A 25,305-nucleotide genomic window follows, 5' to 3' on the forward strand; every position below is an offset into this window, starting at 1 on the left:
ATCACTACTCTGGACGGTTCTGACTTAGAATATGTGGACAACTACAAATACCTAGGTGTCTGGTTAGACTGTAAACTCTCCTTCCAGACTCACATCAAACATTTCCAATCCAAAGTTAAATCTAGAATTGGCTTCCTATTTTGCAACAAAGCATCTTTCACTCATGCTGCCAAACATATCCTCGTAAAACTGACCATCCTACCGATCCTTGACTTCGGCGACGTCATTTACAAAATAGCCTCCAATACCCTACTCAATAAATTGGATGCAGTCTATCACAGTGCCATCCGTTTTGTCACCAAAGCCCCATATACTACCCACCACTGCGACCTGTACGCTCTCGTTGGCTGGACCTCGCTTCATACTCGTCGCCAAACCCACTGGCTCCAGGTCATCTACAAGACCCTGCTAGGTAAAGCTCCCCCTTATCTCTCAATTCTGCCTTCGGCCGCCTCTCCTTCCAGTTCTCTGCTGCCAATGACTGGAACGAACTACAAAAATCTCTAAAACTGGAAACACTTATCTCCCTCACTAGCTTTAAGCACCAGCTTTCTGAGCAGCTCACAGATTACTGCACCTGTACATAGCCCATCTATAATTTAGCCCAAACAACTACCTCTTCCCCTACTGTATTTTTATTTTTTTTTTTTGCTCCTTTGCACCCCATTATTTCTATTTCTACTTTGCACTTTCTTCCACTGCAAATCTACCATTCCAGTGTTTTACTTGCTATATTGTATTTACTTCGCCACCATGGCCTTTTTTGCCTTTACCTCCCTTATCTCGCCTCATTTGCTCACTTTGTATATAGACTTATTTTTCTACTATATTATTGACTGTATGCTTGTTTTACTCCATGTGTAACTCTGTGTTGTTGTATGTGTCAAACTGCTTTGCTTTATCTTGGCCAGGTCGCAATTGTAAATGAGAACTTGTTCTCAACTGCCTACCTGGTTAAATAAAGGTTAAATAAATAAATACATATAAATATTATATCTTTCATGTCAAAAACATAGGTAGTGTTCATAATGGTAAATAAGAATTTTGCAAGGTTTTCCCAAAATTCTGACACAAATTTACATTCAAAGAACTTGTGAGACAGATTCTCACCTTCTTTTTCACAGAAAACACAGTTATCGTCAATAGCCACAAATTTGGATATCATAGAATTACATGGCTATATCTTATGTAAACTTTTGAAGTGCACTTCCTTAACTTTGTTTGGTATACAATATTTGTAAGGCCTTAACCATGCATTTTTCCAGACAATGTCAGGAATAAGCATGTTCCAGAAAAACTTTCCTCTCGGTGTAAGTTGGTTTTGTGAATGAAGAATTTGTCTTATATATTTATTACAACAACATCTCTCAAGTAAGCCCACGCCTTCCAATCTGAGTTCTGGATAAACTTTGTGATCATTACCAAAGCTAAGATGAGTTTTCATTTGTGTAGTTAGACCACTGGGAACGGCTTTGATCACAGAAATAAACTCTCTGAAAGGTATTGGAAACTCTTTCAATGTTATAAATTGTTCATATGTGAGAATATTACCCTTGTTGTCGAAACCATCAAGAACAAAGTCAATATTCCTCTCATGCCAGCCGGCGTAGAACAATGGCTTATTCCTTACAGTTATGCATGAATGTTTCCACAAAAGAGCTTTATGTGGGGAAAAATTGTGCAGGAAACATATTTTCCAGGCCATTAAAGCTTGTTGGTGAAACCTAGCCAATTTAGCAGGTAATCTTCCAGGAATATAATTACATTTCAGTAAAAAAAAAATTGAAGACCTCCCAACTTATTAAACACATTATTTGGAATGAAATACTATATTGAATCAGTATTGATCAAACATCTTTTCAACCAGTTTATCTTGAAAGTGTTATTTATGTCCAACACTTCTAGACTGCCTTCAGTTCTTTTGTTAGAAAGGACTGACTTTTTTAGTTTGTGAGACTTATTTTTCCAGATGAAGTCAAGAAAGGTCTTATTGATCTCTTTACAAGTAGCAGGATTTACACATAACGATAATGAGGGCTACACAAAACGCCCATCTGCCTTGAACAGAAGTACTCTCCCAAGTATAGAAAGATGTCTTTGTAGCCAATTACTAAATATATTTTTGGTTCTCTTAATTTTAGGAGAGAAATTCAAATGTTGTCTGACTAAGTGGTTTTTTGACAGATATATTCCTAAATATTTAACACAGTGTAACGGACGTCATATAAAGGGGACCAAGGCGCAGCGTGTTGAGTGCTCAACTTGAAGTTTAATGAAAAATCGAACACTTTACAAAATAAACAAAATGACAGCTGACAGTTCTGTCAGGTACTTAAACGAAACAGAAAACAACTACCCACGAAAACAAAGGGAAAAACAGGCTGCCTAAGTATGGCTTCCAATCAGAGACAACGATAGACAGCTGCCTCTGATTGGAAACCATACCCGGCCAAAACATAGAAAAACAAAACATAGAATGCCCACCCACCTATCACACCCTGACCTAACTAAACAGAGAAAACACAGCTCTCCTAGGTCAGAGCGTGACACACAGTCCTTTACAGGAATATTTTCTATTTCTTTATCATCAGAGTCAAATAAACACAAGATTTCACATTTATAAACATTCAGTTTTAATCCTGATACAATAGAAAACGCAGTTGTAGCATTAAGGGCATGGGCAACCTGGTCTTTGTCTCTTAAGAAAAGAGTAGTATCATCAGCCAGTTGGGAAATTTTGATTTCTTTGTTAAAAATGGTTAAGCCATACACATTTGCATTATTCAGAATATCTAGAGATAGAAGTTCCACAACCAAAATGAATAAAGATGGCGAAATTGGGCATCCCTGTCGTACACTTCTGTTGATACTGAATCTTTTGGAAGTATTAAACCCGTTTGGGATAGGGGGCAGTATTTTCACGGCCGGATGAAAAAAACGTACCCGATTTAAACTGGTTACTACTCTTGACCAGAAAGGAGAATATGCATATTATTAGTAGATTTGGATAGAAAACACTCTGAAGTTTCTAAAACTGTTTGAATGGTGTCTGTGAGTATAACAGAACTCATATGGCAGGCAAAAACCTGAGAAGATTCCAAGCAGGAAGTGGCCTGTCTGAGAATTTGTAGTTCTTTTGATTCTCTATCGAAACTACAGTATCTGTGGGGTTACGTAGCACTTTCTAAGGCTTCCATTGGCTCTCTAAAGCCTTCAGAAAGCAGATTGAGGTGTCTTCTGTCTCTGGGCAGAGTATAGTAGCTCAATTTCTCAGTGGTCTGCCTGGGGACAAAGAGATTGGATATGCGCGTTCTCACGTGCACGCCGTTTTTTCTTTTCCTCAATTCAATTAATACACTATTGTCCAGTTGGAATATTATCGCTATTTTACGAGAAAAATACCATAAAAATGTATTTTAAACAGTGTTTGACATGCTTCTAAGTACGGTAAAGGGACATTTAGACTTTTTTCGTCTCGATATGCGCTCGTACCCCTAGCATTCAGACTAACGATATTGAGTGAATTAAAAACGAACATCTGCATTAAAAAAGAACACAAATTAGATAACACAAGTAGTAATGTGAACAATAAAACAGTGAATCTTGAGAGGGTTACTTCGACGGAAAACTACGCTCAGCTGAGGTAGCGGTGGTTAACAGAATAGCACATCTATTTACTTCCTTTTTTTCTTTTAGTTGGCAAGTGTTCATCAGTTGTAGTTCGAAAGGTACATTGATTCATGCCTGTACCTTAACTGTACTCATGGTAGTACTCACAGTTCCAATTTGGTTAATGTCAACCTAGTTACCCAGTAATCATTCTTCCTTCGATAAACGCGTGTGGGCCCTTGAACCCAGCCTTCTTTCCCTCTTGTCGTGCCTTCTGTATAAGCGGCCACAGTTTCTCTCTGGCAGCCTGATCCTGCGGTATTAGAGCTTCTTTGATGCGGAGCTTCTTCTCGTCCAGAAACTTGTCCCCCTTGGCTATTTCCCAGATGATGTCCCTGTAATGGCGCATAGTTAAGCGCAAGATGATATTGCGAGGGGGTCCATCAGATCTTTGTTTCCCAAGTCGATGTACCACATCAATCACGTCTCTTAGCCTGTCTTTGATGCACGGAGCCACCTTTCTTTCTTTTGCAGACCAATGTAGGAGAAGCAATTCTTTGATGACAGAGTCAAACGGTCCTAAGCCACGCCTCGGCTGTGGCTCACAGAAGCAGCACACGTACACAACGGCTGCAAATATCGATAGCAGGAACCACGTTAGAAGAAAATATGGTTGCGTCGTTTTAAAGAAACATTTGCCAAAACAAACAGTCACTCAAATAGTGGCGGAATAAATACAACCACACAACTACTCACATTGTTTCAAGACCACGGACAGTATGTGCTGTCAGAGAGAAAGAAGTTGCGCTTTATTCGACAATAAAAAAATTGCAACTATAAAAAAAATGCACCACAACATGAAATGTCATGTATGCAGTACTTCCAATTGCAATGTCATTACCTTTCTTTTTACCACACAACCAGTGATATAAAGTTGAAATAATATTTTACACATTGTATTGAAATTATATGAAAGAGATAACAACAAAAAGCAAGCTGTAGACGAAAACAAGAAGTCCACTCACCATTATGATTATCATTTAAAAGTCCATTCTCCTGTCCTGCTTTATGAAGTGGGCAATGGCAGGTTCATATAGCTTGTCTTTTGATTTTAAATCTTAAAGAAGTTATTTTTCGTTTGAGATCAAAGCCAGGGCTGACAGTCGGGCCTGTCCAGTGGTGTTCCTGGAATATGTCTTTATCCTTTTTAGTGCAGAAAATTTTCTTTCTACTGATGCAGTGGACACTGGAATGGTCAAAACTAGACACAATTAGTGCATACTATCAATTAGTCTTTTCTGCTGGAGAAAGTGGAGCAGATCAGCCGGGCTCTGTTACCCTTGAAGTCAGACATTGAGTATGTAACGGTGAGTTCTGTTTTAAGCCGCGGCAAATCAAAATTAGGGCCATAGCTTTCCTTGAGACTTGAGATCGCAGCGTTTGGAAAGTTTGGCGTTTCCCTATACATTGGGAACTTTTGTGGGTCAAGGAGGGCAAGGAACATGAGCCTTTCATGGTCATTGAACCTGTTTCTTAGCTGAATGACAATGTTGTCGATGATCACACTGTGTAGCTGTTGGTACTGCCCGTGAACGTCTCCTTGCATATGTGTCCTGCGCCCCCTTGGAACTCCGGTCTCACTCACAGTGTCCTCGTAGATGGAATCGAATTTTCCTTTTTCCCTCTCTGTGGTGTTGCAGAAGTCATCCACCCTGGACAAGAACAACTGCATATCAAACTCCGTGTCCTGCAATATTCCAAACAGCACGTTGGAGTATGCAAATATGGAGTAGAATGCAGATAGCAGGAAGCAGAACTCGAAGCTTGTCAGGTGCATCATGTATCCATCTGCGCTGTGAACAGTGTCTTCATCAAAGTCATCAGGATGGTCCACTATGTATTCAAAGAGTTCAATGAGTTCCGCCTTTTCTTCCATACACAGTGCAAACTAAGCGTGAGGGAAAGTTCCATATTGTTGGCGCCACTCTGGGTAGTCTTCACTGGCATATTTCATCCAGTAGTTTTGTTCATTTGAAAAATGCTGCTAGGCCACCAAGATGAGAAGAAAAAAATCTTGCGTCCTTTTAGTTTACCAGCACCTTGTGACCTCTAGATTAAGAGTGTGCGCATAGCAATGAATGAACAGAGCTTGCGGAATAGTTTCTTTCACCTTGGCTTGTTCTCCGTTCATACCAGAGGCCATGACCCCATCGTAACACTGTGCCACAACTTTGGCCGTGCATTTACACTCCTCTAAAAAGCTGATAATTCAGGCAGCAACCACTTCTGCCCGTTTATCCTCAGTTACCTCCTCAAATTTGTAAAACCTTTCCTTCACACCACCCTGGGTAGTGTAACGCAACACAAGACATTTGGGCTACATTGCTGATGTCTGTCGTCTCGTCAACCACGATGGTTACAAAGGGGGTTTTCTTCAATTCTTCCTTCATGACATCTGTCATTACATTCGCGACCGTGTGCATCATGTCATTTTGGATTTTACTGGAAGTGCCTGTGAACACGGTAGCCATAGCCAAATGGCAGTTTAACGTGCTGTCATACTCAGCCAAGAAATCCAGTATTTCCAAGTAGTTTCCCTTTTTGGCTGATTCTGATCATGTGCTCTGAATGCTAATTCTTGCTTGCCTAAAAACACAACCGTATGAATAAGGCGCTTGAGAATCTCCCTGTTGTGCCTGACTTTATCATTGTGAGCAAGTGTCTCATTGCGCCGCAGCTCGTTACGAAGAATGTCTACTCTTGTTTCCCCAAATGTTTTTAAACTCACTGTAGCTCGCAGGTGTGAAGTTCAGTTTTGGTGTCGAAGTGCTGACTTTGTCAAACAGGCTAAATCTTTGAAACCAGTTGTCTAGGTTGAGCTATTATCGGTGCAGATGAGTATCCATGGATAGCTATCCACAGATAGCGCTCATAATTATTAACTTCAAAATGCCTTTCAAAACTCTTTCCTCATTGCACCAAATCAGGCAGTGCAGGAGTTGGTCTCCCGGTCTGTACAAGATTTAACTTTTCATTAAAAGTTAATCTTGAAAAGGGCGATGCTAACAATTTAGCCACCACATCGTCCTCGATTGCTCTCTCTGCAGTTGGCATCATCATCGTTACATACACTCACTGCAAAAAGCTAGCCAGCTAACTAGGCTCAAGTGTGAGAAAACAAGATAATGCTCGCTATTGGCTCTGAATTAGTGATGTATACTTAGAGGGCCTTGAGGCATCATACAATTGTCCCACCTATTACAAGACAATTTGTGATTGGTTGATTTGACTGTCATTCCAAAATGCTGCTCTAATTGAAGTCAATGTCAATGACATTGGTTGGTGCCTTCTATTCAAAGCCTGAGGGCCTTGCCAATGAGCATTGAGCCCAGCTAGATTATTTTTACCAAGAGATTACCAAGGAAAATTCTGATTGGATATTTCTTTCTCTTGGATATTAACCTTTCTTTTTACAAAATAAACTGAAGAAATTCAATAGGTGTAACGGTCGTCGTACGTAGTGGACCAAGGCACAGCGGGTTGAGTGCTCATAATGACTTTTATTGAACACAAACAAAACAATCGCACGAACAGGATTGCAGGCTAAACCACACAGCTATGCAAACAACAACTTCCCACAAAGGGACAGGTGAAACAGGGCTACCTAAGTATGACTTTCAATCAGCAACAACGATGTACAGCTGTTCCTGATTGAGAGCCATACCAGGCCAACACAAAGAAATACACAACATAGAAAACCATAGAAATACAAAACAAGAACATTACCCAAAAACCCCGGAACATAAATCAAACACCCCTCTTACATAAATACATATCCCATTAAACCCCGAACCACATAAAACAAATACCCCCTGCCACGTCCTGACCAATCTACAATAACCAATAACCCCTTATACTGGTCAGGGCGTGACAATAGGAAGATCATTACAATTAAGACAAAAAAATATTAAATCAATGAAAACAAAATTACAAATTATAATACATAAAAATATATACAAATTATATACATATATACACATAATATATATATATATATATACAGTATCTATCCATAGGCCCTCTCTGAGGGCGTAGAGGGCCCTGACAGTTCCCCACTGGCTGTTGTATATGTTGACTTTATAGATTTTTACAGCAATTTAAGTCAAAGTGCAAAAATTTATTCTTGCCAATCTCCTGTATTTGCACCGACCTGGTGGCACAGCAGGAATTTCAGGTAGCTACCAAGAGGTTATGAGTTCAAATCCCAAGTGAGGTTGAGACCCAGGCAACATACTGACCTTTAACATTAGCCCATATTTTTTTGTGTTGTTACATACAGCCGTCAAGAACTTTTGAATATCAGAGCGGCAGTAACTCACCAGCATTACGACCAGGAATATGACTTTTCCTTTTTTCGTACCCCCCAGGGCAATTTAACTTATTCCAGATGCTGCTCCAAAACACCACCGGCAGAGAAGAGGTATTCGGAGTGGACTTCTAGTCCGACTCGGGAGGCGTGCACACCATCCTCCGCATCCGAGTATGTTACTCACTGATGTTCAGTCTCTGGATAATAAAGTAGACGAGCTCAGGGCGAGGATTGTAACATACTCTGATTCACAGAAACATGGCTCTCTCGGGATATACTGTTCCCGTCCATACAGCCATCTGGGTTCTCAGTACATCGCACAGACAGGAATAAAGAACTCTCCGGGAAGAAGAAAGGCGGGGGTGTATGTTTCATGAATAACTACCCATGTTGTGATTGTGATAACATACAGAAACTCAAGTACTTTTGTTCACCCGACCTAGAATACCTCACAATCAAATGCCAACCGTATTATCTCCAAAGATAATTATCTTCGGTTATAGTCACAGCTGTGTATATTCCCCCTCAAGCCGATACCACAACGGCCCTCAAAGAACTACACTGGACTTTATGCAAACTGGAAACCACATATCCTGAGGCCGCATTTATTGTAGCTGGGGATTTTACAAAGCAAATTTGAGGAAAACACTACCAAAGTTCTACCAACACATTGACTGTAGTAATCGCGCTGGAAAAACATTGGACCACTGCTACTCAACTTTTCTAAATGCCTACAAGGCCATCCCCCGACCTCCCTTCGGCAAATCTGATCATGACTGCATTTTCCTCCTCCCTTTCTATAGGCAGGAACAAAAAAAAAGTACCCGTGCTAATGTCTTTTCAACGCTGGTCTGACCAATCGGAATCCATGCTTCAAGATTGTTTTGATCACTGGGATATGTTCCGATATGGTTACTCAGTTCAACAGTAAGTGTATAGCAGATGTTGTACCCACTGTGACTATTAAAACCTACCCAAACCAGAAACCGTGGATAGATGGCAGCATTCGCGCAAAACTGAAATCACGAACCACTGCATTTAACCATGGCAAGGTGACTGGGAATATGGCCAAATACAAACTGTAGGTAATCAAACAGGTAAAACGTCAGTGCAGAGACAAAGTGGAGTCGCAATTCAACGGTTCAGACACGAGACGTATGTGGCAGGGTCTACAGACAATCACTGATTACAAAGGGAAAACCAGCCACGTCGCAGACACCGACGTCTTGTTTCCGGACAAGCTAAACACCTTCTTCGCCAGCTTTGAGGATAACACAGTGCCACCGACGCGGCACGCTACCAAGCACAGTGGGCTCTCCTTCTCCATGGCCGACGTGAGTAAGACATTTAAGTGTGTTAATCATCGCAAGGCTGCCGGCCCAGACTGCATCCCTAGCCGTGTCCTCAGAGCATGTGCAGACCAGCTGGCTGGAATGTTTACGGACATATTCAATCTCTCCCTATCCCAGTCTGCTGTCCCCACGTGCTTCAAGATGTCCACCATTGTTCCTGTACCCAAAAAAAGAAAAGGTGAACTAAATGACTATCGCCCTGTAGCACTCACTTCTGTCATCATGAAGTGCTTTAAGAAGCTAGTTAAGAATCATTTCACCTCTACCTTACCTGACACCCTAGACCCTCTTCAATTTGCTTACCGCCCCAATAGATCATCAGACGATGCAATCGCCATCGCACTGCACACTGCACTATCCCGTCTGGACAAGAGGAAAACCTATGTAAGAATACTGTTCATTGACTATAGCTCAGCATTCAACACCATAGTACCCCCCAAGCTCATCATTAAGCTCGGGGCCCTGGGTCTGAACCCTGCCCTGTGCAACTGGGTCCAGGACTTCCTGACGGGCCGCCCACAGGTGGTGAAGATAGGAAACAACACCTCCACTTTCCTGATCCTCAACACTCTGTGTTCACCCATGACTGTGTGGCCATGCACGCCTCCAACTCAATCATCAAGTTTGCAGATGACACAACAGTAGTATGCTTGATTACCATCATGTCAGGCTGTATTACTGTCTTGTATGGCAACTGCACCGGGGGCAAACTACCTGCCCTCCAGGACAACTACATTATGTCACAGCAAGGCCAAAAAGATAATCAAGGACATCAACCCAACGAGCCATGGCCTATTCACCCTGCTATCATCCAGAAGGCGAGGTCAGTACAGATGCATCAAAGCTGGGACCGAGAGACTGAAAAACATATCTCAAGGCCATCAGACTGTTAAATAGCCACCCGGTTACGCAACCCTGTACCTTAGAGGCTGCTGCCCTATATACATAGACTTGGAATCACTGGCCACTTTAATAATGGAACACTAGTCACTTTAGTAATGTTTAAATTATGATTACATACTGATTTACTCATCTCATATGTATATACTGTATTCTATTCTACTGTGTTTTAGTCAATGCCATTCCGACATTGCTCAATCTAATATTTCTATATTTCTTAATTCCATTCTTTTATTTTTAGAGTTGTGTGTATTGTTGTGAATTGTTTTAGATACTACTGCACTGTTAGATACTACTGGAACACAAGCATTTTGCTACACCCGCAATAACATCTGATAATATGTGTATGTGACCAATATAATTTGATTTGATTTCATACATTTTACCGACATAAAAATATCTCACCTTTTCTAGCATATTTTGTTTTGTCAACATTTGGAAAGTTTACCAACAAATATTCTGTCTCCAGCAGTTTTGTCAAGACATTTCTTATCTGACATGTACTTTACTCGCATAAAAAGGTTGGTTGGAAATCTGATGAATTATGCTTTTCAAAGTAAAATATTCAAAATAACATTTGGCACCTGGGTTTTCACATTTTAACAAAGCAAATTTGAGAACAAGTCTACCTAAATTCTACCAGCATAATGATTGCGCTACGCCCATGCGCAATACCCTCGACCACTGCTACTCTAACTTCCGCGATGCATACAAAGCCCTCCTCCGCCCTCCCTTCAGCAATTCCGACCACGACGCCATCTTGTTCCTTCCGTCTTATAGGCAGAAACTCAAACAGGATGTACCAGTGACGAGAACCATTCAACGCTGGTCCGACCAATCGGCAGCCATGCTTCAAGATTGTTTTGATTACGCGGATTGGAATATGTTCCGGTCAGCCTTAGAGAACAACATCGACCTATACGCTGACTCGGTGAGTGTGTTTATAAAGAAGTGCATTGGAGATGTTGTACCCACTGTGACTATTAAAACCTACACTAACCAGAAACCGTGGATGGAGGGCGGCATTCGCTCGAAACTGAAAGCGTGATCCACCGCATTTAACCATGGAAAGATGACTGGGAATATGTCTAAATATTAACAGCGTAGATATTCTCTCCGCAAGACAATCAAACAAGCGGAATGCCTTGTCCCTGTTCACCCACGACTGCGTGGCCAGGCACGCCTCCAACTCAATCATTAAGTTTGCAGACGACACAACAGTAGTGTGTTTGATTACCAACAATGACGAAACAGCCTACATGGAGGAAGTGAGGGCACTCGGAGTGTGGTGTCAGGAAAACAATCTCTCACTCAACGTCAACAAAAGAAAGGCGATGATCTTGGACTTCAGAAAGCAGCAGAGGGAGCTCCCCCCTATCCACATAGAAGGGACAGCAGTGGATAAGGCAGAAAGTTTTACATTCCTCGGCATACACATCACAGACAAACTGAAATGGTCCACTCACACAGACAGTGTAGTGAAGAAGGCGCAACAGCGCCTATTCAACCTCAGGAGGCTGAAGAAATTTAGCTTGTCACCCAAAACCCTGACAAACTTTTACAGATGCACAATCGAGAGCATCCTGTTGGGCTGTATCACAGCCTGGTATGGCAACTGCACCACTCTCAACCGCAAGGCTCTCCAGAGGGTGGTGCAGTCTGCACAACGCATCACTGGGGGCAAACTACCTGCCCTCCGTGACACCTACAGCACCCAATGTCACAGGAAGGCCAAAAAGATCACCAAGGACATCAACCACCCGAGCCACTGCCTGTTCACACCGCTACCATCCAGAAGGCGAGGTCAGTACTGGTGCATCAAAGCTGGGACGAAAAACAGCTTCTTTCTCAAGGCCATCAACTCAGAGAGGCTGCTGCCTACATTGAGACCCAATCACTGGCCACTTTAATAAATTGATCACTAGTCACTTTATACAATGCACTCTAAATAATGCCCTTTAATTATGTTTTACATTACTCATATCACATGTATATACTGTATTTTATACCATCTATTGCAACTTGCCTATGCCGCTCGTCCATCACTCATTCATATACTTACATGTACATATTCTCATTCACCCTTTTAGATTTGCAATTTACAGTAGTTGTTATTTTCTAGAAACCTTGATACAGTTCACTTAGCTACTGTACTCTAGCTAGCTAAGGTAAACTCAGAGACTGGTCGTGTAAGTTAGGTAATGTTAGCTAGCTTTCCCCCAGCAGTTTCAATCTAGCTAGCTACAGTAGCACATTTTTTAAATTGAATTAATCAATCAGATGGATAGTCTCCCCTCGCATAAGGGGATAAACATATTTTTTTGGTATTGCCATCTACAAGTAGTGTAGATTCTATTTTTATTGGCAAATTTTACTTGCAACATGGCTTTTAATATTTATTTTTTCTACTCTTGAAGTCTGTAATGAAATATAGATAATTTTCTGGGTAGTATGACTGTTGCGATGAAGATTAAACTTGTACTATAGCCCCAGGGCATGCAGAAGCCACATACAGTTGAAGTTGGAAGTTTACATACACTTAGGTTGGAGTCATTAAAACTTGTTTTTCAACCACTCCACACATTTCTTGTTAACAAACTATAGTTTTGGCAAGTCAGTTAGGACATCTACTTTGTGCATGACACAAGTCACTTTTCCAACAATTGTTTACGGACAGATCATTTCACTTATAATTCACTGTATCACAATTCCAGTGGGTCAGAAGTTTACATACACTAAGTTGACTGTGCCTTTAAACAGCTAGGAAAATTCCAGAACATGATGTCATGGCTTTAGAAGCTTCTGCTAGGCTAATTGACATCATTTGAGTCAATTGGAGGTGTACCTGTGGATATATTTCAAGGCCTACCTTCAAACTCAGTGCCTCTTTGCTTGACATCATGGGAAAATCAAAAGAAATCAGCCAAGACCTCAGAAAAAAAATTATAGACCTCCACAAGTCTGGTTCATCCTTGGGAGCAATTTCCAATTGCCTGAAGGTACCACGTTCATCTGTACAAAGAATAGTACACAAGTATAAACACAGCATCATGCTGTGGGGGTGCTTTGCTGCAAGAGGGACTGGTGCACTTCACAAAATAGATGGCATCATGAGGGAGGAAAATGATGTACATATATTGAAGCAACATCTCAATACATCAGTCAGGAAGTTAAATCTTCGTCGCAAATGCATCTTCCAAGTGGACAATGACCCCAAGCATACTTCCAAAGTTGTGACAAAATGGCTAAGGACAACAAAGTCAAGGTATTGGAGTGACCATCACAAAGCCCTGACCTCAATCCAATAGAAAATGTGTGGGCAGAAGCGTGTGCTTTTCCATCTCTGTCAGGAGGAATGGGCCAAAATTCACCCAACTTACTGTGGAAAGCTAGTGGAAGGCTATCCGAAATGTTTGACCCAAGTTAAACAATTTAAAGGCAATGCTACCAAATACTAATTGAGTGTATGTAAACTTCTGACCCACTGGGAATGTGATGAAAGAAATAAAAGCTAAAATAAATCATTCTCTCTATTATTATTCTGCCATTTCACATTCTTAAAATAAAGTGGGGATTCTAACTGACCTAAGACAGAGAATTTTTACTAGGGTTAAATGTCAGGACTTGTGAAAAACTGAATTTAAAAGTATTTGGCTAAGGTGTATGTAAACTTCCGACTTCAACTGTAGAAAGCTGAGCAACTGAAAAAACCTAATCTATTCTATATGACAGAACTCTTTATAATCCAGGCAAAACCTAGGAAACATGTTTGTTTGTGTGCATATGTTTTCTTTGTGCCTGAAGGGGGAGCTGTATTGTCATCCATCATGACTCGTGGTTTTGTCAGTCTGGGCTGGGGTAACTCTGGGCTGGAATGTGAGAGAAAGTACCCTCTAGGGCTACCCAAACTCCTTGCTCCGGCCAAACGCTACGCCACGCCCACGGACATTCGTTTAGACCACAAACACATTCTAACCGTTCTGATTGGTCCCAGAATCCGATGGGTTGGGACAGAGCCTGAACACACGTGGGTAAAGCGACGTTTTCAAAATTCGTCATTGGCTTTGATACTCTGATTGGTTAGAGATAATCCAATCACTGATGACTTTGTTTTGTATAACACCCCTCGTTTTGACATAACCACAAACCGCTTCAACGATGGCAGTCTCAGACGGAGGTATGTAGAGAACACAGAGCAGCTGAAGAATTCAGTTTGAGTCATCAGGCAAGTGAAAACACACAAGACCCTGGCTAGCTTTATCTCCCTGCCCCTTACACACACATATTTAAACACACACTTACACACACACACACTTACACACACACTTAAGCACGCACGCATGCATGCACGCACGCACACACACACACACACACACACCCCCTGTCCTCCCCCCAGTGCCTTAAACCAGATCGCTTGGAAGGGCAATGTCCTCCAGTCTTTCTCTGGTTCATCCTGTTATGACTCTCTTGGGAAATGGTCAGGAATGATATTTTAAAAGTGCAGTGTAAAAGTTTAAGTACACCTGTGTGTATTTGGAAATCCCCCATTTAGATTTCATGATGGATCTGACTGGAAATGCCTCACAAATTAGCCGTAATCTTCATTGACCACTTAGACCAAGTTAATAAATGACTTGCTTGATGAGTTCATTTCACCTGGCTTAAAGCCAACTTCAAGATTTGTGTGATGGGAGGGCTGTGTAGTCTGTTTTTTTGTTGTGGTATGCTGTATAGCCCAATAACATTTAAATGATTCAACATTCAGGTTTTTCACATATTTCTGAACTTCACAATAATACTGTAGTAGGCCTTTGTATCAATACTCCCTCAAAGAAATGGATTCCCCTTAGAACTGATGAAATGTTCCTGCCCATCTCTGAGTAGAACAGTAAAAGAGCCCAGTCTGGCATTGTGCCCATCCCATATAGAGGCAGTTATTATTCAGGTGCCCCTGTCCTGCTCCTAATAACACTCTAGCGAGGGAATTACTACTTAATTACACAAATACCACAGAAGCACTCAGACCCGCCTTAACAACCCCCTCTCCCTCCACCTCCTCTCTTACTAAAACCTCTGAGTAACCTCGTACTCCTTCCTCACATGAGTGATTTTGAGCTTTGCGTACCTCTGTAGCCCCCCCCCTCGTTCTCTACTTTCTATCCCCTATATCCCTGGCTCCAACCCTGTTCCTGTCAAGAAATTACTCCCACGGTTGATCACACATACAGGCAGACATATGGTGAGAGACATTGACATCTCTGTTACTGTAGTGCTGTGAATGTGACCCAATTCTGGGACCCTATTCCCTATGGGCACACAATACCCCATAATGTCAAAGTGGAATGATGTTTTTTGCCATTTTTACAAAATAATACAAAATGAAAGTGTTTAACCCCTTTTTTATGGCAAGGCTAAATAAGTTCAGGAGTAAAAATGTGCTTAACAACACATAATAAGTTGCATGTACCCCACAAATATAATTATCTGTAAGGTCTTAAAATCTTAATGGAATTCATTTTAAATTCAGGCTGTATCACACACCAAAATGGAAAAAGTAAATAGGTGTGGATACCTTCTGAATGCACTATAACTGCTTTGGGCATTGGTTCACTGCAGCTCATATAAGTGAGTCTGTGTTTATGTTTGTTCCTATATTTACAGAATGGTGTGTGTATGTGTGTGTCAGAGTTTGTGTACTACGTCTTAGCCAAAGGCATGATACTGCTTTTGTATACATTATTTCCTTCATAACACTTGAATTCTACAATATAATCTGACGTTTCTGCGATTACTCCCCTTTATTCACAGTGAAATGTCAGTTTTTCTCCTCACATTCGCATATGGAAGGTTAGGTTTGCATCCCAAACAGCACCCTATTCCCTATTTAGTGCATTGCTTTTCAACAATAGCCCTATAGGTTTCCCTATGGCCCCTGGTCAAAAGTAGTACACTCTTTAGGGAATGGTGTGCTATTTGGGACACACACACCAAGACACACAAAGGGGATCCTAGAGGTTCTTAGCCATGAGCTTTAGGGACCTGGACATTATATAGGTCAATCTGCTTTCCTTCTGCTCTAAACCCATTCCACTGATATGTGTTGATATGATTATTTCATATCTATAAGTTGATTGGTCTGTCAGGTCCAGATGGCCTAGAAGTCTTGTAATGGAGGACCGGGGTGGCGGTTGGGATAGGGGAGTAATTACAAACCGCATGGCGACTGAATACTATGTCGCATCTGTGCGTATGTGTGAGTGTGTGCGTGTGTGTGTGTGTGTGTGTGTGTGTGTGTGTGTGTGTGTGTGTGTGTGTGTGTGCACATCTCCTCCAATATTTTTATAAAAATGTCTGTAACAGTATTGCATTATACAAGCATATTATTGATTGATTTCCATTATGTTTTTCACAGTCTTCGTTTTTACCAGTAAACCAACCATCAGGTCCCCCCTCCACCCCCCTGGAAATCAGCTGCAATAGGATTGTGAGTTTGCTCAACATATAGCTGCAACCAGGTCACCTGCGATACAAGTCAGTATTTGACGTCCATCCATGTCTGAGGATGTTGGGAGATGACGTGGAAACCTGCCACTAGGGGCAAAAGTGAGCACTGTTACCTTTAAGTACTGTAGGTTTTGGTTTTGCTAGGGCATTGTGAACAGGGATGGTCGATGGGTGTATGCATCTGCCTCTGAATCCAAAGGTTGCATGTTCAAATACAGCATTTTAAGCCTATCCTTACCTTATCCATTCGGAGTTAATACCTAACCTTAAGAATTTGGAGTTAAACTTAAACCTGAAACACTTGTGGTATCCCGGGAGGTCTACCCCGGGGGTTGGCGATAGAGGGGAGGTATGTGCCGCGAAGTTGGCTCCCTCTGCTGGGAGTACCAGGGCTGGGCACCACGGTGTTGATGGCATCAATTAGGGGTAATTATGGGAGAGTGCCAACCACCCGTGCAGGCCACATAAATGGAGCACTGTGGCACATCGCGAGACAAAAAGGGAGAGGCAAGGAGTGAGCCGAGAGAGGGGAACGAAGCACATGGAGCTGAATATTAGAAGAAGGACCAACCCTAAGATAATTTGTTGTTACGTTTCTTTTTTGTTGCCTACTAAAGTTGTGTTTTCTGACTAGAACCTCCCCGTCTCTGTGTGCCCTACAACCCAACACCCACCATTTTACCACACACTTGACGTTTGGAACAATTTAGAAATTTGACTTTTGAGAAACATGGATGAACTAATTCTGACCTGAGACTGTGAGAGTTGTAGATAGCTGATCCAACATACTGTACAGTGTTGGCTTTTTAATTTATTTAACCTTTATTTATCTAGGCGAGTCAGTTAAGAACAAATTCTTATTTAAAATGACGGCCTATCCCAGACAACGCTGGGCCAATTGCGCGCCGCGCTATGGGAGTCCAATCACAGCCGGATGTGATACAGCCTGGATTCAAACCAGGGACTGTAGTGATTCCTCTTGTACTGCGATGCAGTGCCTTAGACCGCTGCGCCACTCGGGAGCTCCAAAAGCAACCCTTTTTGGGAGCTCCAAAGGCATTTGTAATTCAACTCAAGTTTTGAAGTGTGAAGTGTATAAAGGGTTTAATGTTAGGCATTAACTTCCAAATTCTTAAGGTTGGGCATTAACTCCAAATGGTTAATGAAAGGGTTAAGGTTTGGGTTAGGCTTAAAATGCTGGAGGCAAAACCATGTTTTTATGCATTCAGCTCACTATAAGCAAAGTCTGAGTGAACAAACTTTCACACATTAGCTCAATTTCTTTTCCTTCTGAATTCCACCCAACTCACAGATAACACTGATTAAGCAATTGGTGAAGTTTTCTGTTGTATTTTTTGTATTTTTTGTATGTGGTGGTCCCCCCCCTCCTGTGCTATAGTCCATTGGCTTGGTTGGCTGCTCTTTACTTTTCTCATAGTTTGTTGATCCTGCGCTAACCATAATCCTCTGTGTGGTGTTAAATCTCTCAGCACTGAACAAAGTGCATACTGTACATAGCTGACACGCTTCTACTTCACATGCCAGCCACATGCCACATAATGAAACTGAGCACATGTATCATAAAACATCTATGGTGGGTAGCCTGTAAACTGTGTTGTATGTCACCAGCTAATACACGTATTGTGGCATGACATCGGTTCGTAGTCATATGTGAGTCACACCGTATGTGTGTAACCTGCCTGAAAATGATCAGCCTCACTGTTAACCCTTAAAAAAATAAATCTCCCTCAGGGATTCTGTTACTCTCTGTCATTTGCCACATCCATAGTTAACTTAGTCTTTGTTTTGCTACTCCAGATCAGTTATTTTGTTCCTTCTTTTGGAGATAATGTCTTTGGAATGAGGACAACTTGACCTTGGGTCTGTCAGCATCTTTGTTTCATACCCATATGGAAGTCTGAGATGATTGTTATGGTTCTGTCCCAAATCGCACGCTATTCCCTGCATTCTTAGAAAAAAAGGTGCTATCTAGAATCTTAAAGGGTTCATCGGCTGTCCCCATTCGGCGAACCCTTTGAATCCTCTGTAGAAAGGGTTCTACATGGAACCAAAAAGGGTTTTACCTGGAACCAAAAAGGGTTCTCCATGGGGACAGCCAAAGAACCGTTTTGTAACTCTTTTTTTCTAAGAGTGTATATAGTGCACTAATTTTGACCAGAGCTTTATGGACCTTGCTCAAAAGAAGTACACTATATAGGGAATAGGGTGTCATTTGGGATGCAGCCTATCTTACCTCAGGAGAGGAGGATGTGCTGAGTGTGAGGATGAGCTGTGTGTACAGATGTACAGAACATTCTGTTTAGGCTCAGAGGAGAGAGGGTGGAGAGGAGAGAGGTAGGAGAATGCCTCTCTGTAGCTCTCTGATACACAAATGAACTCCTTTCGTCTTTTTCCATTTTTCTCTCACCTTCAAGCTGCAGTTTTCACTCTTTTGCTCTCTCTCTATCTCTCTCTCTTTATCTCTCTCTCTCTCTCTCCTCTCTCTTTCTCTTTCTTTCATCTAAAGCTCAGTGTGGCAGCCAATCAGGGCCACCCACACACACACACAAACACACACTCACTGTCCAGAGAAGCATGCTGCGTTCTACAGTAATCCTTCTTTCCTCTGTGCTCTTTAAGTCTCTGTAAATTCTTCCGGTGAAGGGGTCGCTGTGTGTGTGTGTCTGAGAGAATGTGTGTGTTTGTTACTTCCGGCTGCTTCCAGTATCAGGGCAACATCTTTTCACACGCATGAGGAGACAGTGTGAATGAGGGAAGGAGAGAGAGGAAGAGTGATAGAAGGAGAGAGAGGATTGGGAGTTTGAGGTGAATCCGTCGATGGAGTGGTGAGCAGGAATGCGAGTGGCTGTGTGTGTGTTGGGCAGCTGAGCGGTGACATGAAGCAACTGACACATCTGGAACGGCTTCAGCAGCTGCACCTGAGGAGGAGGGATCACAAATCATCCGCTCTCTCTCTCTCTCCCGCTCTCTCTCTCATGCTCTTTTTTTCCTCTCACTCACTCACTCACTCACTCACTCACTCACTCACTCACTCACTCACTCACTCGCGCTCTCTCTCTCTCTCTACCTCTCTCGTGTTTTGTCTGTGCTCGCCAGAGCACTGCAACAGTTTTACACTGAGCATCAGCAAAGCAGTGGAAGAGGAAACCGAAAAGGAAGAGAAGAGCAGAGAAAACGGGAGTACGGAACTGTTTGCATATGACAGAGAGTCAATGAGAGAGGGAGTACAGGACTGTCTGTATATGACAGAGAGGGAGTACGGGACTGTCTCTGTATGACAGAGAGGGAGTGCGGGACTGTCTGTATATGACAGAGAGTCAATGAGAGAGGGAGTACAGCAGATTAAAGGAAAGGAGGAGGGGATGAGAAGAGTATGAGAGTCGGGGGATAGAGAGGGAAACAGTGGGTTATAGAGCTGGAATGCGCTGACATTAAGGACCTGGTTGTTTATATATGCGTTTGGCCCAGCACCTTCTGCCGAGCCACAGGTTTGAGCACACACACACACAAACACACACACACACACACACAGCTCTGTTTGCTTTGGAGGATAAGCCCAGGAGGCCCTGTCAGGAGAAGAGTACACCTTCCAGGGAGCTGTTAACTTTTCCCGCCCCCCTCTCTCTCTCTCCTCCTTCTCCCCTTCTGCCTTCTCAAATGTACCCTCCTCCCTCTGGCTGCCCAACCCAGCCTACCTGCTCCAGTCAGGACTCGCAGAGCCCAGTGGGAGACACACACACACACCGAGAAGCCGGAATACTCTACTGTTTACCACGGACCTGGCACTAACAGAATCTAAGAGAGACAGATAGACTGAGAGTCCCAGACACCCAGCCTTCCACTGACTTCCAGCAGGATGTCTAAAGCTTCACGGCTGGCTCGACCATCCTCCGCCGGGGCTGGCTCCAAGCTGTCGTCCTCCCGTAAGGAGGCTCCTGGTGGGGCCCGAGCCCGGGTGGTGAGTGTAGGGGAGAAGCTGATGAGGGCCGGCAGCGACGGGACCCTGACCAAGCAGAGGGCCCTGGCTGCAGCCGCCCCACCTGCACTGCAACAGGCGGACAAACAGCAGCCCCAGATGCAGTCTCAGACTCAGACCCAGTCCCAAAGCCAGGCACAGACTATGGACATGGTGGCCCAACCCAAGAGCAGAATCAGCCCACCTAAAGCCTCAGCCCTTCCACAGGGCTCTATGCACAGTGAGTACTGGACTACAGTCATGCTGCTTTTCCACTGTGACACCGGTGGCCATGTGTTTATGAGCATCTTTTATTTTTTAGGGGGTAGATTAGCTTTAATATTGCAGATAGATTGTAGCTTCCATCAATGCAAATGTCTGCATCACTTCCAATCCCCCATATATGTTTTTTGCAAATATTTCACCGACCGCCTTGATTCGGTCTTATGTAGCAACATTTGAAATTGTGTTTTTTACATTGGATAAAAGCAGAGACACAGAGCTACAAAATGGTATATCATACACTGCATTTGAGGAACAATGGGAAAGTAATTCTGCTTTGAAAGTTGATAAGCTTGTAACCTCACTTTTGAGAAAATGGCCTTTAAATGTTTTGGTATCTACTGGAGAACTCTTCTTTGTCTACACCCATTGAGCATTGTTCACACCTTCTTAAACTTTAGCTCCACAAATCTCTTTAAGGGTTGATCCGAGCGTTCTGTCCTGACAACAGCAGTCAAGCACCCAAGCTACCTGGCTAACAGTTGTCGCAATGACATTCTATTAAAATGGACACTTGCATAGTGGAGTCTTTTGTTGAGACATGTAGCTAGCTAGCGTGCTAAACAATTAACCATAATCACAACTCATGACGTTACTACCCTGCATGAATATGCAGATAGTTAACCAACCAGGTTCAATGTTAGCTAGCTAACATTAGGCTATAACAAGCAATGCAAATGGCTCTGAGATATGAATAATACACGTAATGTTAGCTAGCAAGCCAGCCAGCTAACGTTGGCTAGCTAGCTAACAGTACACTTTAACTTGAAATTAAAAGATTTTGTCAAAATTAGAAACGTGTAATATCTGAAATTGTAGCTAGCTAGACTATCTTAACCGTGGTCTGAAATTGGAGTAGATAGCCAGAGCGAATTTACCAGCTACGTCTATCAACAGTTGTCGCAGTGACATTGTATTGAAATGGCTACTTGCATAGTGGCGTCTAGACTATCTTAACCGTATCTTACCCGTATAGATCATGGTTGGACGCTTCGCCCTGTCACGGATACCATGGTTGCCCTTAGTTTGAAGATGTAATCCGGAGACAGGTGTTTTCTCCATCTCCTTAGCTATCATAATCTAATTCCACTGAGTTCAGAACTCGGTCCTCCAGAAAGCGGAGAGCAACACTTATACAGATCTACTAAGCAATATATATTTTTTTAAAGCCGCGTTAGACAGGATTACCTACACATACTAACCAGCTCAAATAGACAGAAGCGTGCTATATGGCAGACCAATCCGAATTTATCTCTCGGCATGTCCAGCCCACCCATTATCTCAGCCAATCATGGCTAGCGGGAAGGTTGCTCACTTTTTCTGTGGCTTAACCAACTAGGATCATAATTTAGCAATGTATTCATATTTACAGATGGCATACAAGTTTGTTATTAAGGTACATGAAAGTTCACATGTTCCAAAAGGCATTTCTGCCCAAAAAACGCATTTTCATAAAAAAAAGATTACGTTGAAATGGCTCTCATGTGAAGTAGTGACCCGTGACATATGGCTAGTTTCCTGAAACGGGTCACTTATATATATATATATACACTACCGTTCAAAAGTTTGGGGTCACTTAGAAATGTCCTTGATTTTGAAAGAAAAGCACGTTTTTTTGTCCATTAAAATAACATTAAATTGATCAGAAATACAGTGTAGACAATGTTAATATTGTAAATGACTATTGTAGCTGGAAATGGCCAATTTTTTTAATGGAATATCTACATTGGCGTACAGAGGTCCATTATTAGCAACCATCACTCCTGTGTTCCCTGTGGCTCAGTTGGTAGAGCATGGTGTTTGCAACGCCAGCATGGTGTGTGCAACGCTAGGGTTGTGGGTTCGATTCCCACGGGGGGCCAGTACAAAATAAAATTTAAAAAATTATGAAATGTATGCATTCACTACTGTAAATTGCTCTGGATAAGAGTGTCTGCAAAATGGCGTAAATGTAATGGCAAGTTGTATAAACTAATCCAAGTTTATCATTTTAAAAGGCTAATTGATCATTAGAAAACCCTTTTGCAATTATGTTAGCACAGCCGAAAACTGTTGTTCTGATTAAAGAAGCAATAAAACTGGCCTTCTTTAGACTAGTTCAGTATCTGGAGCATCAGCATTTGTGGGTTCGATTGCAGGCTCAAAATGGCCGACAGTCAAGTTCCTTACTTTTTCCCCCTTCCACGTTCGTCTTCCATTTTTGCGGTAATGCTGCAATTAGTTGGTTGTCATTTTGGGAAGAGCATTTGAGTTTAACCACAATATTTGTTGTATTATTTGTTCGGTATTTTATGGGGCTCCCGAGTGGCGCCATGGTCTAAGGCACTGCATCTCAGTACTAGAGTCATCACTACAGACCCTGGTTCATTTCCAGGCTGTGTCACAACCGGCCATGATTTGGAGTCCCATAGGGCGGCGCACAACTGGCCCAGTGTCATTAGGGTTTGGCTGGGGTAGGCCGTCATTGTAAATAAGAGTTTGTTCTTAACTGACTTGCCTAGTTAAGTAAAGGTTCCAAAAATGATAAAATTGCAACCAACTTTCTATGGCTTGTTTTAAAAATAGCGATACTTGGGAGATGATTTCCTTTTCAAGTAACTGAAAGTGAGAGGTCTGAATAAAGTAACAGGAAAAAGGCCATTCTTGAACATAGGGTGAGACATTCTTACTCATTTGCTAGAGAACCAGTTCGGATTTAAGTTTAACTTTTGTATGATTGAAGCCTTTAGTGAGAGGTCTAATGCTTAAATATTTAATCATTTCTGCCATCCGAATTCATATTTATTATATACATTTTTTCTGGCTTGCCTTTCCAAATAATAAATATAATTAAAAAAAAACTGTTCGCTAGGTGTAGGTAAGACCATAAGCAAATAGGTAAACCTAGATATGACTAAAGAGTTAATCAGGGTGATTTTTCCACAAATAGACAGGTATTTACCTTTCCATGGTGAAGCATCTCTGCTATTCTGTGGAGTTTTTTTGGTAGTAACTCTTGTACTGTAGTGCACAGGAGGCTGCTGATTGGAGGACTGCTCATAATAATGGCTGGATTGGAGCGAATGGAATGGAATCAAACACCTGGAAACCATGTGTTTGATGTATTTGATACCATTCCACCATTCCAGACATTACCGTGAGCCTGTCCTCTTCAATTGGGGCCACCAACCTCCTGTGCTGTAGTGTCATTAGATACTATGTGGTTTGTGTAGTAGCAGTGACGGAAAAAATACTCAATTGTCCTACTTGGTTAAAAGTAAAGCTACCTTAATAGAAAATGACTCAAGTAAAAGTGAAAGTCAGCCAGTAAAATACTACTTGAGTAAAAGTCTAAAAGTATTTGGTTTTAAATGTATCAAAAGTAAATGGAATTGCTAAAATGTACTTAAGTATCAAAAGTAAAAGTAAAAATATAAACCATTTAAAATTCCTTATATTAAGCAAACCAGACAGCACAATGTTCTTGTGTTTTTTTTATTGACGGACAGCCAGGGGCTCACTCCAACACTAAGACATAATTTACAAACAAAGCATTTGTGTTTATTGAGTCCTTCAGATCAGAGGCAGTAGGGATGACCAGGGATGTTCTCTTGATAAGTGTGTGAATTGGGACATTTTACCTGTCGAAATGTAACAAGCTCTTTTGGGTGTCAGGGGAAATGTATGGAGTAAAAATTATATTATTTTCTTTAGGAATGTAGTATAGTAAAAGTAAAAGTTGGCAAAAATATAAATATTAAAGTAAAGTACAGATACCCCAAAAAACAACTTAAGTAAAAATACTTTAAAGTACTACTTAAGTACTTTACACCACTGTGTAATAGTAGTATAGTAATTGTAGTAGTTACAGTGTATGGGTGGTAGACTTGTTTCACTAGTCCCATGTTAGCCACCAAGCCATTTTCCTTACTCCCACGCTACTCAGTTTACAGGTTTGTTTTGCCATGTGTGTGGTCGGCTAGGGGATCAGTGTGTTATCTGTCTGTTTTGTGTGTATCGGTCAAACCGGCTTGTTGTGGGATTAGATCTCCGGGCTCCGCTTCCTGTCCTGTTCATCAGTCAGACTTTTGCGTTGTGTTGTGTATGGTTCACGATAGGGTTGTTGTTGTGATATCAGTATTCCAATACTCAGAAGTGTCATGACAAGCAAACAAAACATGAAGCAGACTTAATTTCTTGTTTCTTGAGGAAACAGTCCTAATGTTGGAAACATAGAAAAATAAACAAACATGACAAAATGTGTTTCTAACTTTAGCACCCACAATTTTAGCAGGTTTTTAAAGAATTTAAACGGCTTAGTATTTCCCTTGTTG

General features: G+C 41.9%; 1 protein-coding gene across 11 annotated transcripts in view; it reads left to right on the forward strand.

The window, feature by feature from the left end:
* Window positions 1–20,299: 20,299 nt before the first annotated feature.
* kiaa1217 (KIAA1217 ortholog) overlaps window positions 20,300–25,305 on the forward strand; it is a 202,510-nt gene continuing 197,504 nt past the window's right edge. For 4 of the 11 annotated variants that reach the window (XM_014157648.2, XM_014157649.2, XM_014157654.2 and 1 more), the window contains exon 1: window positions 20,301–20,951. In XM_014157648.2, the coding sequence (XP_014013123.2) occupies window positions 20,612–20,951 (340 nt within the window). In that variant the 5' untranslated portion in view covers window positions 20,301–20,611. Of the gene's footprint in view, window positions 20,952–25,305 lie in introns of all 11 variants that reach the window. The other 7 variants (XM_014157655.2, XM_014157651.2, XM_014157652.2 and 4 more) reach the window with 4 other exon arrangements.

This window comes from Salmo salar, chromosome ssa19 (assembly GCF_905237065.1).
Source record: "Salmo salar chromosome ssa19, Ssal_v3.1, whole genome shotgun sequence".
Classification (NCBI taxonomy): Eukaryota; Metazoa; Chordata; class Actinopteri; order Salmoniformes; family Salmonidae; genus Salmo; species Salmo salar.